The 17,790-nt window shown below is 40.1% G+C and overlaps 1 protein-coding gene across 1 annotated transcript in view; it reads right to left on the bottom strand.

Moving 5' to 3' along the window:
- Positions 1-17,790, bottom strand: part of ENPP6 (ectonucleotide pyrophosphatase/phosphodiesterase 6) — a 111,022-nt gene that overhangs the window by 30,330 nt on the left and 62,902 nt on the right. Inside the window, exon 3 of the mRNA XM_044225638.1 lies at positions 3,361-3,472. Coding sequence (XP_044081573.1) covers positions 3,361-3,472 — 112 coding nt within the window. The remainder of the gene's footprint in view (positions 1-3,360; positions 3,473-17,790) is intronic.

Below are 17,790 nucleotides of genomic sequence, written 5' to 3'. Positions count from 1 at the left end.
AACATCCAGGCGCTTCTCGCTCAGACCTGGGCTCCGGCTCCACCACCTGCTAGCTGTGGGTGACCCAAGGCAATGAACGTAAGGAGAGTCAGCGGGCTCTTCGTAAGAGGGGGAAGACGACACCTGAGCAGTCCAGTAGATGTGACAGCAGAACGGGTCAACGGCAATGGCGCCTTTGACACAATGCTAGCCGGTGGGTGTTGAAGACATGAATTCTTTTCACCTTCTCCTTCCCTCTCGGCTAGAGGTTGTCTAGGTGCTGAGGTAGCATCTACTGTGGATATGATTTGGGTCAATAAAGCTTTATGAGGCCTAGAAGGCAATGCCCAGATCAAACATGGAAATGGGACTAGCCCTTCCTACAGAACCGTGCAGCTTCTTGGCTGAGCTGGACCCTTTGCTGAAACGCTGTCCATAGGTCAATCTTAACTGCCTTCTGTAAAAACGTACCTACCCTCTATCCTATTCTCTCTGCCTCTCAGACTAAGAGCAGAGCAGACAGAGACACTCTGAAAGCAGGACTGATCAGGAAAAATGCGTGTGTGCCTGTGTTTGCACACTCGTGTGAACTCAAATGATAGCTAGGAATTTTGAGACAGAGCTGAGCAGAAACCAAGAGGTAAGCTATGGAGTCCCAAGTTTGCTCCTAGTTTGTGGGCCATCTGATGGAAAGATAAATAATAGTGTGTCTTTGCCTAACACACAGAGAAAAAGAATTCAAACACAAATGTTAGGGGTGCTTGGGTGACTCAGTCAGCTAAGGGTCGGACTCTTGGTTTCAGCTCAGGTCATGATCTCAGGGTCCTGTGATCAAGCCCCACGTTGGGCTCCATGGAACCTGCTTAAGAGTCTCTCTCTCCCTCTCCCTCTACCCCTCATGTCCCCGCTCTAAACCAATCAGTCAATCAATCTGCATAGGTTGGTTAAAGGAGGTTCCTTCTTTTTCTTTGCAAGAGAGCCTAGCTCATCTTACTGCTTCCCACAGGCAATAGGTATCATCTGGCCTATTGTCTTTCTTCCTTTTATCTCTCTGTCTCATTTCAAGCCCTGACTAGTTTTAGAAATGGTCGCTCTCCAGCTTTCCAACCAGTATTCACAGGGGCCCTTTCTGGTGACCCTGTTAACTTTAACAGTATGAAGACCCCACAAGACCATTGCACGGGCCTGATTCCATCCTGCCTAGGCCTTCACTGCCCAACTGCAGAAGCATTGTTCCCTGGTAGATCACATGCATGCCATCCCCTGGAGTTCAAGGTCTTTCATGTAGACTACAGTGTGAATGGTGCCAATTGAACAATGTGGTGGCGTCAGGTCACACCAGGTAGAGGCCTAGCCTAGGGCCAGCTTCTTGGGCCTGCAGTTCTTGGTAGCCTTTTCTGTCCAGGGGAGCCCAATGCCTTTGCTAAACACACACACACACACACACACACACACATCCCTTAATCCTTCCCCTTTCTAAATGCTGTGCTCTAAGGTAAAGATGTTCCCTAGTGTTCCAGAGCTTTGCCATGTTGCTTGAAAAGGGAAAAAGTAAAACTTCTCTAGAAACAGAGAAGCAGAACTTTCTCTAGGAGTCAGAGCCCAGCACTCGTTCCTCTAGCATGCCGTGATGCCTCAGGACGAGGAAGCCTGCTTGGATGGGCCAAGCTAGCGGGCACTGGCTAACCTGAGCCTGTTGGGTCTGTTTGCCTCCCCACCTGCTGAATCACTGGGTTGCATACAGTGAGGGACCATTCGGCTGTCAAGGCAAGATGAATGTGAAAATGATTACACTCCCGGAATGCTGGGTTCTTTGGAGGTATCTGAATGACAACTATGTTCTAAATGTTCATATTTAGTGTGGCCACAGTCTGTAGGGGCGGCCAGCTTTTTGGATATGTTGGAAACAGCACTGTATGGACACAGAGCTATTCCAGAATTCCAGCTCTGCTCATCTGCTGTGCGTGTAGTACCCTGCTGCTTTGCACAAACTAGTTTGTAACATGATATTCCAGGCCATCACATGTGTGTGTGGTTTTCTAGCACTTGTGGGCAAGGAAAAGAAAGCAGAGTAGGTAGGAGGCAGGATCGTATAACACACATGATTTACAAACCATATGTTGAAGAATATTTATTCAATAGTTAATAATATTTATTTAAAGTTCATTCCAGACCCTGTCCCTTCCCTCTTCCCTCCAGAAAAAAAAACCTAAACTTTAAAATTTGTTACATCTCAGTTTTTAAGTATTTCAAACCTATTTTCTCTCCAATCTGTCAGAGCCTGAACCTTCCTGTGCCTCAAAGCACCCCCCCTTGGTAGGTTTCATGGAAATGGAATTATTCTAAGAAGCAGCGAAGGGAGGGGTGTTGTTTTCTCCCTGTACAGTTTTGTGGGGGTGACTGGTGCTCCCTGTGATGTTTGGGGTGGTGATGGCAAGAATGGGATTCATAACTGGTCAGTCTATACCTGGGGCAATCTCAGCTATGGGCCAATTCATGTGGTTTCCGCTGGTGAGTTGTACGTAGTGCCTAGGATCTGGTGGCCCTTGGAGTCTGCCCAGCTTTAAAACCAGGCTCTTTCTCCTGGGAGGATAACGGTCCCTGCCTGGTGTCCAAACTGAATGCTATGGGTCTTCTGCCTTGATGCTACCCAGGAGACCCACTCAGCAGCCAAGGCGACTGCAAATCTGGTCCTGGAAATGAGAGAGCTCCCAACATCTATGGCCTCTTGGTTGCTGATTACTCAGGTACAGCCCACCTGGTCTCCCATCTTGACTTCCACATCTAGCGAGGTCTGAGACTGCCTTGAGGCTTTCTCCTGACCTTTCTGGTTGATCAGATTCTCTGACAGACTCTTGTGTGCTATTTTAGACACCATTAATGATTTCTGCATTTTTAAAGTTCTGTGTCATTGTTCCATGTGGGAGGAATAAAAGGTTCTATCTTCTAATGCACTAATGTGTTTCACACATTGCCAAGAAATGGGGAGAGCAGGCAATTTTTTCAAATTTACTTCCCCAAAGATCCACCCTTTTAACCAAATAATGACATTTTCTGAAATTCAAGCATTCCCTAAATCTTAATTAGAGAGATGTTGACCTTCATATTGCTTCTCTATGGTCCGTCAACGTAAAGGAGAAAGTCTCAAACCCTTTCGGACTTTCTTGCTCTTGATTCAACATTTATGAAGAGTGCCCCTACCTGAAAGGACTCACTCACAATGACTCTCCAGTAGCAGTTAACGGTCATCACGCAAGAGGTTAACCACCTCTTGGAGACATTACTCCACCTGTACCAAACCTTCTTAATTCACTTTAGCATTCATTAGTGGTCCTGGAAATAATGAAGAACAATGATTGGCTGAAACTTTGGGACACTTACTTGAGGGAGTCAAGAGCATCGCTCACAGCATTGGCAAAATTGATATCTGTCGGGACGTTTTTATATTCTAGGCAGTAAGTAGGTCTGACCCCAAGAATCTCCACCTCACAGCCTAAGAAGGAAAAAGATGGTAAATGGTTACTTTCTTTAATAATTAAGGTAGGTTTTTGAGCTTATTTCAGGAAGCAAACACCATTAGTCAAAATAAAATCTTGGTTCATTTTCATGAAATAAAAGAACTTACTGCTGATAAGTGGCATATTTAACTGCAATTTTGTTTAACCGGAGCAGAGGTTCTCAAATGTCGTTCCTATGGGACATGGGTGTCCCATAACAGGGACCAGCAAAAATTGGATAATGTTGGTCTTTCCCAACTTGAAACAAAATTAATTCATACACAGAAAGCTCCCATTTAAAACTTTTTTCCATAGAATTTTTTTCATAACTGCTAAGTCTTCTAGTGTGTCTTTGTCTATTCTAAAATCAAGTATTAGGTAGTATCTGATTAGTTCTGGAATAAAAAAATAAGTATTTCTGTAGTCTAACTGAACTTAGAAATACCACACCCCATCAACAGATGAATGGATCAAGAAGATGTGGTATATATACACAATGGAATACTATGCAGCCATCAAAAGAAACAAAATCTTGCCATTTGCGACAACATGGATGGAACTAGAGCATATCATGCTTAGCGAAATAAGTCAAGCGGAGAAAGACAACTATCATATGATCTCCCTGATAGGAGGGAGTGGTGATGCAACATGGGGGCTTAAGTGGGTAGGAGAAGAATCCATGAAACAAGATGGGATAGGGAGGGAGACAAACCATAAGTGACTCTTAATCTCACGAAACAAACTGTGGGTTGCTGGGGGGAGGGGGGTTGGGAGAAGGGGGGTAGTGTTATGGACATTGGGGAGGGTATGTGCTTTTGGGTAAATTGGAAGGGGAGATGAACCATGAGAGACTATGGACTCTGAAAAACAATCTGAGGGGTTTGAAGTGGCGGGGGGGTGGGAGGTTGGGGTACCAGGTGGTGGGTATTATAGAGGGCACAGCTTGCATGGAGCACTGGGTGTGGTGAAAAAATAATGAATACTGTTTTTCTGAAAATAAATAAATTGGAAAAAAAAAAAAAAGAAAATAAAAAAAAAAAAAAAAAAAAAAAAGAAATACCACACCAAATTAGCAAGCCTAAAAATCACTGAATTAAAGCGAGGATCTGAGACATGTCTTTGCCTCTCCCAAAATGAAGGAAAAGAATTTTTTAAAAGATTTTATTTATTTATTTCAGATGGAGAGAGCACATGAGCGGGGTGCGGGGAGAGGAGAAGGTGGGGAAGAGAAGAGGGATAGGGACAAGCAGCCTCCTTGTTGAGCACAGAGCTGGGCATGGGGCTTGATCCCATGAGCCTGAGATCATGACCTGAGCTGAAATCAAGAGTCAGAGGCCAAACTGACTGAGCCACCCAGCACCCCAAAACGAAGTAAAAGAATTAAGGGCATTCTGATGTTAGGAGTTACTACAGCCTCAGCTTCACTGCCCCAGATTCCTGGATGAGTAGAAGTATTTGCTCTGAGGAAGAGATACCCAACCTTATTATCGAACTATAGGGCAGAAGAGGGATGAGCAAGTCTCAGTTTAAGTTCGTTGACTATTACTGGGTACCTACTATGAACTAGTCACTGTGATCAGACATAGCGGAAACAAAAATGTGTCAGTCAGGGTCTCTATCCTAGAGCATTCGGGAATCTAGTCTAGTGGGAGGAGACCTTTGGGGAAAAAAGTGTAACATATGAAGTTTAAAATGAGGTGCAAGGCAACAGCTCATCAGAGGCTGGGGGCAGAACATCAGAGGCGAGGGGGATCTTCCAAGCTGCAGAAAGCTGAGGACACTGCTGAAGAGAAAAAGAACTCAGTGATTCAAAAAGTAGGAAACGTAAACTTTCCATGTAAAGACCGGAGAGTTCTCCGCTGGACAAATTCCAAGGCCTGATAAAGGGATAATTGTTATCTTCCCTCAGGACATTTGAAACTAGTGGCAAAGTAAATCTAACTAAAGCTTCAAAATCCCGCAGACCAAGCTCAACTACAGATTAGATTGACTTAGCCTCCACCCTAAAGGTCTAACATAGGAAGAGGCATGAATTTTTCTCAGGGGAAGTATCATTTGTTACACCCTCTACTGTTCTTTTTCACATAATGTTTGGCATATAATAAAAAATCATGAGATGTACTAAGAAGTAATAAAATGTGCCTCCTAATCAAGAGAAAAATATTCAATAGAACCAGGTCCACAGATGATACAAATGTGGGCCAGAAAGGGTAAACATTTAAGAAATTTCTTTAAGAGATGATTGACTATTTAAAGCAAAATTTGAAACAATATATTATGGGATTTGCAATATATGCATAAGTAAAATAGATGACAATAATAATATAAAGAATGTATAAGTGGATAAATGGCATTATAAAATTTAAAAACTCTAAATTCATTGTGAAGTAATATAGTATTATTTCAGGGTAGAACGTGAAAAAGCTAAAGATGCATGTTGGTATGTCTAGAGTAACCATTAGAAAAAAAAAACAATAAAATCTGAAATCAATATAAGAGAAAGCCAACTATACTTGTTTCAAAATAAATGTGAATGGATTAAGCTCTGAAAGAATTTGTGAAGATGAAACAAACAAAATCCAACTATAAAATACTTTAAAAATTTACACTTGATATAAAATGACACAGAAATTTTAGATACAAAGAATGGATGAAACCCACCCCCTGAACCAAAAAAACACCCCAAAGGTAGTCTCAAAAACCTGAAACAGCTATAAATCCACATTAACAGTTAAGAAGGTGTATGCTTGTTAAGAGGGGAGATCTTAAAAGTTCTCATCATAAGAAAGAATAAGTTATGACTATGTGTGGTAAGGAACGTTAACTAGACTTATTGTGATAATTATTTCACATTGTTTCTCAGCCTTTTGGCTAAGATCAAGTGTGATAATTATTTCACCATATATGTGTCAAATGATTTTGTTGTATACCTGAAAAAATACAATTTTAATATAATTTTATCTCAATAAAAATAAATAATAAGAATGGGTATGATTGTTTACATATCATTAACCTACATTCTAACTGGTATAAAGTGGTATCTCAATGTGGTTTTGATTTGAACCTCCCTGATGGCTAATGATGATGAATATTTTTCATGTGTCAGTTAGCCATTTGTATGTCTTCTTTGGAGAAGTGTCTGTTTATGTCTTCTGCCCATTTTTTGACATGATTATCTGTTTTGTCTGTGTTGAGTTTGAGTAGGTCTTGGATATCAGCCCTTTGTCTGTATTGTCAATTGCAAATATCTTCTCCCATTCTGTGTGCTGCCTCTTGGTTTTGTTGTCTGTTTCCTTTGCTGTGGAGAAGCTTTTAATCTTGATGAAATTCCAAACAACACACACACAGTAGTCTTGGGAAAATAAAGTGCAAATCTGCAATCTTGGTGGAAGATTTTAATGACAATTTAAGAAATAAAGAATAAATGATATATAAGATATAGCTACATAAAGATATAGAGGATTTGAATTTTTTAATTTAAATTCAATTAATTAACATATAATGTATTATTAGTTTCAGAGGTAGAGGTCAATGATTCATAAGTCTTATATAATATCCAGTGCTCATTATAACACATACCTTCCCCAATGTCCATCACCTATTACCCAACCCACACCCCCTTCCCCTCCAGCAACCCTGTTTGTTTCCTATGATTAAGAGTCTCTTATAGTTTATCTCCCTCTCTGATTTCATCTTGTTTTATTCACAGATATAGAGGATTTGAATGTCACTAACAATACACTGGATTCAAGAGATATTGAAAATTTTACTAATACAGAATATTCAATATTATCAAACCGAAGAGAAAAGTTGATCGTATTCCAGTCCACAAAGAAAATCTCAATAACTTCCAAAAAGCAGAAGTTTTATGGGGCACCATGCATGTTATCTGACCTCAGGCAATCAAATTAGGGATTAATCCTAACAGTTCACTAAATATAAACCCAACTGCTTCTAAATGAAAAAGAAACCCCTTATGTAACTTGATGTAAAGAGGAAATGAGACTTTCACTGATGCACTAGATATTAACTACGGTGAAAATTCTCCTTTTTGAAACTTCATTTAGGTCGGAAGCAAATCAGGAATGTTGCCATCCCTGCTGCAATTTATTATGGTTATAAAACTTCTTATCAAGGCAGTTAACAAGAAAAGGAAATTTAAAAAATGAGTGTTGGAAACCAGAATGCATGCCTGAAGAGCTCATCTACAGGAACATTTCTAGGGGTGCCTGGGTGATTCCGTGGGTTAAGCCTCTGCCTTTGCCTTTGAGCCCTGCATCAGGCTCTCTGCTCAGCAGGGAACCTGCTTCTCTCTCTCTCTCTGCCTACCTCTCTGCCTACTTGTGATCTCTCTGTCAAATAAATAAGTAAAATTTTAAAAAAGAAAAAAAAAACGTTTTTTCTGTAACTTGTGGCAAAATACTCATATTGATTCATGAAACAGTACAGAAACACAGCAGATACAAAAAAGTTTCACCAAACTATGAACAATGCAGGCTCATATTTCCTTGTTCTATTCTATTCTGGTTTTTTTTGTTGTTGTTGTTTAATACTGATTAGCAATCCATAGATTGGTTTCACTGTCCTCTATGGATCAAGTCTTGTGTTTGGAAAACATATACATATGTGTGAATTCCTGAGTCCCTCTCATCCTTTGAGAATAAGTTAAGTGATATTTACACAATTTTTATTGTATGCATGCTTCCCCTAGGCAAACCACTTCTAGAAACATATTCTAAGAAAGTTGTATATGTAAGCATCTTTATTACGCTCTCTACTGAGTAGGGAGCCCCATGTGGGTCTCAATCCTGGGGCCCTGGGATAATGACCTGAGCCAAAGACAGAAATGTAACTGACTGAGCCACCCAAGCATCCCATCATTTTTATAAATATGGAGTCTGCTTCAGATTCTCTTTCCCTCTCCCTCTGCCTCTCCTCATGCTCTCTCTCTCTCTCAAATAAATAGATAAATCTTTTTTTAAAACGAATATCTGAACTTTACTCTTGGCCTATTTGCCTGCTCTTGTGTAAATACTATTTTGTGTTCATTTTTGCAGTTTTAAAATGTCTGTATTTAATGGTGTAAATCTTCCAGTTTTATTCATTTGAGTCAAGATTGTTTTTGCTATTCTTTTTTTTTAAGATTTTATTTATTTGACAGAGAGAGATCATGAGTAGGCAGAGAGGCAGGCAGAGAGAGAGAGAGAGAGGAGGAAGCAGGCTCCCTGCTGAGCAGAGAGCCCGATGCGGGACTCGATGCCAAGACCGTGAGATCATGACCTGAGCCGAAGGCAGCGGCTTAACCCGGTGAGCCACCCAGGCACCCTGTTTTTGCTATTCTTGAACCTGAATTTCCATATAAATTTTAGAATTGACCTGTCAATTCACACACACAGAAATAAACACAAGTTGCTAAAATTTTGATTGGGATTATACTGAATCTATAGATCAACTTTGGGAAAGTTGATGTAATATTAAGATTTCCAGTTCATTAACATAATATATGCCTCCACTTTTTAAGGTCTTTTTATATTTCTCTAAATTATTTTCCAAGTAAAGTTCTCAAGCTATTTTTGTTAGATTTATTTCTTTTTTTGTGTGTGTTTTGATTCTATTGTAAATAATACTGGTCTTATTTTTTTTTTAAGATTTTTTTAATTTATTGACACAGATTGAGAGAGAGAGGGAGAGTGTGCACAAGCAGAGTCAGCAGCAGGCAGAGGGAGAGGCAGGCTTCCCGGTAAATAGAGATCCCGACATGGGGCTCGATCCCAGGACTTTGGGATCATGACCCAGGCTGAAACCAGATACTCAACCGACTGAGCCACCCAGTCACCCCAATGATATTGGTTTTTAAATTTCATTTTCTACGTTTTTGTTCCTAGTATATATAAATAGAATAGTTTTTAAATATTGATCTTATATCAATAGACTTATCTCATTAACTCTAAACATGAATTCTTTTGGGATTTTTGCAGAGTCATCTAGAATAATGATGATTTTTTTTTCCTTCTTTTTGTTTTATTTTTACCCCTGCCCTCCCCCACCACATCCCCCAACTGGATAGGACCTCTAAATATAATTCTGAATAGAAGTTATGGTAGGAGGTATCCTTATCTCATTCTTGAACCCATTTACTATCAACTATTATGTTTAGCTATTGGATTATTGGTAGTTAGTCTTTTTCAGATTAAGAAGGTATTTTACTAGTTACCAAGTCCATTCTAATAAATTCCAGTTTTGTTTCACCTAGAGTTTTTTTTATGAATGTTTGTTGATATTTATCAAATAGTTTTTGTGTATCTACTAAGATGATCAATTTTTTAAAATTTTATTGTTGCTATTGTGAATTACATGGATAGATTTTAAAATATGAAACCTATTTTTTATTCCTGTAATAAACCCAATTTGGTTAGCATATATTTTTCTATTTATATATTGATTGATTGAGTTTACAAATATGTTGTTTAGAATTTTTACATCTCTGTTCATGAAAAAAGTTCCTATAATTTAACTTTCCTTTGCTATTCTTGCCACATTTCAGTATCAGCCTTGTACTGACCTCATTATGGATGTGATTAATCATTATACATTCTCTGAAAGACTTTGTGTAAGATTGGTGTTACTTCTCCCTCACATGTTTGTAAACTTCACTAGTGGAGGCATCTAATACTAGGGCATTTTACTTTTATTTATTTTTTATTATTATTTTTAAAGATATTTATTTATTTGGGGAGAAAGAGAGAACCAAGCTGGGCAAAGAGCAGAGGGAAAGGGAGAAGCAGACTCCCTGCAGAGCAAGGAGTCCAACGTTGGACTCGATCCCAGTACCCTGGGATCATGACCTGAGCCAAAGGCAGATGCTTAACTGACTAAGTCACCCAGGCACCCCTAGGGAAGGCTTTTAAAGATTTAATTTTAAAATATATATAAAAGTATTCCAATTTTCTATTTCTTTTTGTCCACTTGGTCATTTTTCTCCAGAAATCTATTTCATTTACATTTTCAAATACATTGGCATAATATTTTTCATAATATTATTTTGCTGGCTTTTTAATGCCTCTAGTTTCCATATTGATGTTCCCTTTTCCATTTTATTATTGGTTATTTGTGTCTTCTCTTTTTATTCCTTGATAAGTCTTGTCAAGGTTTTACCCATTTATTAGTTTTCTCTTTTTTTTAAAGATTTTATTTACCTGTTTATTTATTTAGAGATAGTGCAAGCTGGGGGGAGAAACAGGGAGAGAGACAAGCAGACTGTGCTGAGCGCTGAGCCCAACATGGGGCTTGATCCCATGACCCTGAGATCATGACCTGAGCCAAAATCGAGAGTAAGACAACTGACAGCCAGCCGAGCACCCTTCATTTTTTTCTAGTAACAAATGTGGCTTTGTCAACCCCCCTCTCTCATATGTTTGCTCTCTACTTCATTTCTGTTCTTATTGTTTTATTGCCTTTTTTTCCATTTGGTGGAATTTAATTTTCTTTGAGATGAAGACAGATTATTGATTTTCAGTCATTATTTTTATCTACATATGCAAGCATTCATATTTGCATATGTAGATATATATATATTGAGCTTTCAGTTCAAATGACCTTAGCTTGGAAATATCAAAGACTTCGTGCAAGGATTTTTTTTAAAAGGCATTTCCTTTTAGAAACACTTAACTACCATCCAATAGGAGTATTGATTTCTTTTCAGTCATGAGTTTAGTTGCATCCCATTTATCCTGCTACATTCATTATATGTAGTATTTTCACTAACCTTCCATTCAAGATATTTTCTAAATTTCAACAGTACCTTCTTCTCTGGACCATGAATTATTTAGAAGTCTCTGGCTATTTTCCCAATACATGAGGTTTTTAAAGTCTTCTATTACTGACTGTACTTTAATTACACTGTGGTCAGAGAACACATTCTGTATGATTTCACACTTTCCAATTTGTTGATAAGTGGTTTATGACTAACATATGGTCATTTTTTACAAATGTTCTGTGTAGACTTCAGAATAATGTGTATTCATCAGTTGTTGGGTGAAGTGTTTTAGTAATGTCAATTAGGTAAATATGTTAAGTATGTTGTATAAATTTTCTGTACCCTTCTCATTTTTTTGTTCTTTTATCAGTTACTGAAAAGAGGTTTTAAAAATCTTCTAATATCATTGTGAACATACCTATCACTGCTTTAGCTCTGTCAATTTTTGCTTTATTTATTTTGAGATTGTACAATTAGGAGCATTACAGTTTAGAATTGTTACATTTTCTTGGTGGATTGAACCCTATATCAATGTAAAGTATTCTTCTTTATTTTAAAAAATAGTCTAGGTTTTTAGTGTACATTGATTGATATTCATATAGCTGTACCAGCTCTCTCTTGGTTAATTTCCTGTGTGTCGTATATCTTTTTAAAAATGTTATTACTTTAAATTTTTTCACATACTTACGTTTAATGTATGCCTTTTTTTTAACATTTCAGATTTTTATGTCCTTATGAATTAACCTTTTTTTTTTTGTTTTTTTGTTTTGTTTTGTTTTTAATTTTTTATTTTTTATAAACATATATTTTTATCCCCAGGGGTACAGGTCTGTGAATCGCCAGGTTTACACACTTCACAGCACTCACCAAAGCACATACCCTCCCCAATGTCCATAACCCACCCCCCTTCTCCCAACCCCCCTCCCCCCAGCAACCCTCAGTTTGTTTTGTGAGATTAAGAGTCACTTATGGTTTGTCTCCCTCCCAGTCCCATCTTGTTTCATTTATTCTTCTCCTACCCACTTAAGCCCCCATGTTGCATCACCACAATGGAATACTATGCAGCCATCAAAAGAAATGAGATCTTGCCATTTGCAACAACATGGATGGAACTAGAGCATATCATGCTTAGCGAAATAAGTCAAGCAGAGAAAGACAACTACCATATGATCTCCCTGATATGAGGAAGTGGTAATGTATTCCTTTTATAAGCAGTATCTATTAGGTTTTATTTTTGTCCTGATGATAGTTGTTTTTAAAGCAAATGTCTATTAAAGTTTAACAGAGACGCAAAATGAATAGATCATAATTGCACAGGTTAATGAACTCCTATAAAGTGAATGCAGCTGTGTAACCAGCACACCGATCTGGAGACGGAACATCACTATCACACACAGGCACCTCTAGTCCCTGTTTTCCCAAGTGCAAACACTATTCTAACAATGTGAATGAATTTCGCCTGCTTTTGAATTTGAAACAGATAGAATAACTCAGATTAATTGAAATAATAAAATATCAGTAAAAAAGTAAACTTCTACATGTAATGTATTTACTGATATCTTTGTGTTTCAATCAGCCGTCTAACTAAATGCCATGTATTCATCACATATTGGATAGTTTTTCTCTTTTCTCGGTTTCTTTTGCATTAAGTATGTATTGTTATTGTTGTTCCATTTTCAGTCTTTATTAGTTTTCTATTTATATATTTTAATTAATAACTTCTTGGCATAGAGCTCTGGATATGACAAAAAATTAAAATATTGATCTACTGAAGTCTAATATAAATTTGTACTTCTGTAACTTTCTAGAAAATACAAAGATGTTTGCATACTTTAAATTTTACGTTTCTAGGGCGCCTGGGTGGCTCAGTGGGTTAAAGCCTCTGCCTTTGGCTCAGGTCATGATCCCAGGGTCCTGGGATAGAGTCTCGAATTCCCTGATCAGCAGGGAGTCTGCTTCTGCCTCTTTCCCTCACCCCACTCGTGCTCTCTCGGTCTCAGATCAATAAATAAAACAAAACAAAAAATAAATGCATTTCATAATTAAAGGAATAGGGATGCTTTTGAAAATCAATTCACATACCCATGGATGAATACGGCTGATCTAGAATAAGACAATTTCAGAATCCACTCCGTCCCTATTAAGTCTAAGTGCTAAGAGAGTTGTTCACATAAATAAGTAGATGGAAATAGAAGAAGTTTGTTGTACCAATGTCATTTAATTCTTTGAACTGCTTCTTCGAATGCCAACATTCACATAGTGATCTATCATCATAAATTTTTAAATAATGTTTCAGCTGACAACTCAATTAAGCTTTTCCTAAATAATTTAAAAGCAAGCAGTGGAAAATACTTGATTTTTTTTTTAAGTTTTGTTATTTTATCCCTAGATGTATTCACTTTCTCAACACCTACACCAGTGTTTTGAACTGTCCCTTTGGTACCTAGAGGCTTTCATTGATCAGAGTGATACACCTTAGTAAGGTTCTGCATGGCCGATGGGTATTCCTTGCTTATGTAAAGTATGGAAAGGGCATGTTTTTAGTCAAGACAATAGGTGCAATGTGCATGAAACTTTAGGATCTTAGAACTGATTTCCTTAAAAGTAATTTTGCTTTCGTAAATCCCTGGGAACCCAGTTTGAAGACCCCCGAACTAGGAAATCAGGCAGCAGTAGCTCTACTCTATGGGAACTGTAACTTGTTCAGAAAGCAGCTGGGCATCAAGTGTGGGGAGTTGGAGGTGACATATGACTGATGGTTGTATGATCTGTTCTCCTCTAGGTTGTCCCACAACTGAAGCTCTGTGAGCAAAGAGAGAGAAAGAACCTTCAAAGCAGAGCACCTGGGGCATTATAATTTGCTATCTGCTCAGGTAATCAGATCCAGATGATGGAGCGAACGGATTGTATCTCAACCCATTAGAGATGCCCTGAATCCAAGTCCTGCAAACACAGTTAATTTTGATAGAACCTATATACCTCCCTGGGCCCCTGAGAAGAGATTCAACTAGTACCCAGGTGGACAGAAATTGGGACAAGGGTAAGCCTTCTGCTCTGTCCATCCGGAATGGTCTCTCTTTGGTGAGATCTCAAAAGGCAGACACATCCACCATACCTTTAATTTTATAACCTAGAATGAATAAATGACTGGCAAAGGAAATAGCTAGCAACAGATGACAGCCACAATGCCAGGGAACATGAAATTAATGAAACTGGTGGTTTTAGAAAGAACAAGGCTAATTATTCCTAAGTGAATTACTGTAGATATTTTGTTTTATTTTCTTTAGTCTTTGTCTGATGGAATTCAGCAGACTGGTGTGGGGGGCTGTTGTGTGGCTTGCATGAGATAGTTTTCTAATCAGGATTCTGTGTGCCATTCCGGATCTACCACAGGCCCAATCTGTGCAAAGTGGGTGAGTTGCTCAACCTCTGAGTTTGCTGCCTTCAGGCCATTTCCATGGCTTCAGGGAAAGCCTGGAATCTGGTCAATGGAGGTCACTGTAGGTCACTTCAACATGACTGAGGAAAACAGGATTCCTAGATCTCTGCACGGGGATCTGTGGAGAAACAAAGGCCATGGCCTGGATCTCATAGTTTGAAAAAGTAACCAGGAACTCTGGAGTAAGATTTTGGTTTCGTGAACACCATGAAGGCATGTTTTGGCTTTACTTCACCTTGTTTCCTCATGTTCCCAGGGAAATTTGAGAAGAATTGCCCTGGGTTCATTTTTTAGGACCCATCCTATCTCTGCCTAGAGTCCACCTTCCTGATGGACGTTCCAACCTCGCACTGGGTGAGTATCCTCTTCTACAACCTAATAAAAATATCCTGAGTAGAAAATATGAAGTCAGAGGGAATTTAAAGGACAAAGAGGGTCACCACTAAGCCCATGCATGATTTTTTTAAAAGGCATTTCCTTTTAGAAAACACCTAACTACCATCCAACAGAGACTTACTTGAATACTCGATTCTATCAAAACACTTGACTTGCCGTAGGCCAAAGTGTTGTCAAAATAAATATGAAAATCTACTCTGTCTATAATGTGAACGATGTTCCCATGGATGTGGCATCCTTGCACAACTCACAGCTCACAGCCCTTCAGGAAAGCCTTACATCAAACCCCTCTATTTTAGAGAGAAATCAAGGGCCTCCCATGGGCAAAGTGAACGTCCCAAGGTCTCCAGGCCAGCTGATGATCAGCTTTCCCAGCTGAGGCATTTTTCTACTAGGCACACTGCTTTCCTGAATGACCCTTGCTTCCGGGCAGCTCTATCCAAAGACCACCAAGTTGAGCCCATAAAAAAAGTCACATTTCCCCAACTTCCAAGAGCACGGGTCTCACCTTCCGAGTGCAGCTCAGCTTGCCAACTTTGACACATCTTGTAACAATAACCCTTGCGAGCTGTGTTTTATGTGAGATGAGGCAGGTGTACAAGTGTTGAATACATGTCTCAAGAGAGCTTATTAAAACAGCTAAGCCAATTAACTCTCTTAGAAACATGTAACCTTTTCCAGGAAAATACATCTGAGGCACGGGAGCTTGTGGGAACAGGTCCTTGGGGAAAGTATGGCCTTTGATCTCCAAGACCCTTTCCCCAGGGTTGGCCTAGCCCAAGGAGCTGGAAGACCTCTGATGACAGCTCTCTTCTGAAGTAGGGAAAGGGCGGTGGGTTGGCCTGAACACAGGACGCCACGGAGGACTGGTTTTGTGTGCAGGGGCAGAGAGCAAGACCAGGAGACACATGAGATGAGAGACAACTCATCCATTAGAGAAGATTCTGAAAACTCAACTGAAAATGACTCACTAGGCATAAAAGGAGACTAATGGGGAACCAAGGTGAGAAGGAATGTATGCCTAACCCAAGCTGAGTCCCTGCGTTAGGAAGGCGCTGGTGAAACCACAGCAAGGCATAATGAAGCCAAAGGTGAAGATTTAATCTCTGCATCTGCCAGTTAGTTTTAGATGGGGAAAATCTCTGGCCCAGGGTCAAGGACTGCACCCCTCCCAAGTGGGACCAGGTGATGAACCAATGACTGCTCCTGGAATGACATCCCTGAGTGCCCCCTCACAGAAGCTATCAGCAGTGTCTCTGGGTCAGGAGCACCAGCTTCAGGATTATCTAAATCTTACGGCTAATTACATGATTACAGTGATACCACGCTTCCGAAGGAAGCCATCTTGACTTCTGCCCCGCATGGTATCCCAAAGACTCTTTCTCTAAGTGGTCGCCTGTCATTTAGATGGCAGCAGACTGGACCTACTTAGGATGTAAGATGCCGACGAACCCCTGCCCACAGAGCTCAGCCCCATCAGCTACTCTGCTAGAATTCTAGCACCTATCCAGAGATCCCTCACCCCCAACCCCAAATCTGAGCTATGATTGCCAAGTCTTACAAGTAGCCCTTTCTCTCCAGATAAATGGAGGTCCCTTGCCCTCCCCACCTTCTGAGGTGGCTCTGAGCCACTACTAGGGAAATCTGGGACCAGGACTGAGTGCTTGGTGTGAGCCTTGCAAAGTTACTTCTCTGCAATCTTTAGGCAAACAGCCTGTGGCCAGTCCAGTGGCTACACTGCCCAGCATTAGGTTCTCCGTCTCATGTGGTGTTGGGAATGCTAATCCTGTCCATAGCTTCTGAGACATCGAACAGGCAGGCTCTCCCCTTTCTTTCTCTGAAGACCCAGTGGTCAGCCCCCTCTGTCTACCTCTTTCCTAGAAACACTCTCCTCCCATTCCTAACTGGCCCGATGACCTGTCCCAGAATTCTCTTAGTGATTTAAAATAGGACTTGGGGCGCCTGGGTGGCTCAGTGGGTTAAAGCCTCTGCCTTCAGCTCAGGTCATGATCCCAGAGTCCTGGAATTGAACCCTGCATCGGGCTCTCTGCTCAGCGGGAAGCCTTCTTCCCTTCCTCTCTCTGCCTGCCTCTCTGCCTACTTGTGATCTCTGCCTGTCAAATAAATAAATAAAAATCTTCAAAAAAATAAAATAAAATAAAATAGGACTTGCATATCGCTCTATGGTGTTTGCTGCAAATGTATATTTGCATTCTTGATGTGACCTTGCAGCTTTATTTTAAGCTAAGAGGGACCTGGCTCAGAGGACTCTCCCTATATGACTTGAAGTCGGTACAAACTGATGACCCTTTTTTTAGAATCTGGGGGCCAGAGGTGTATTACAGTGATTAAGCATTTGCTCTGGTCAGATTTTCTACATGTCTAATCTCATGTCATATGCCAACAAGCCTAAGAGGTACATACGGTCACTCCTGTTGGCTAGATGATGAAACTGGAGCACAGAGACATTTAAGTGACTATCCCCAGGTCCCACAGCAAGGAAGGAGCTGAACTGGTCTACAGCCACATTCTGGCTCCTTTCTTTAAATCTCCCCGAGGTTTCCCAAGTGCTTCAGTGAAGTGCTGGAAACACAGCAGGAGGGGCAGGAGGGGACAGAGGTCCCCGCACACGAAGCGCTGCCTCTTTGTCCCATACAGCGAAATCTCTTTGACGAACAGCCAGCCGCCCACCAAGCCACACGAGGAAGGCACAGGAGTGGTGG

Source organism: Neovison vison, chromosome 11 (assembly GCF_020171115.1).
Source record: "Neovison vison isolate M4711 chromosome 11, ASM_NN_V1, whole genome shotgun sequence".
Classification (NCBI taxonomy): Eukaryota; Metazoa; Chordata; class Mammalia; order Carnivora; family Mustelidae; genus Neogale; species Neogale vison.
The sequence above is the reverse complement of the archived record's forward strand: the minus strand, read 5'-3'. Positions and strand labels throughout refer to the sequence as shown.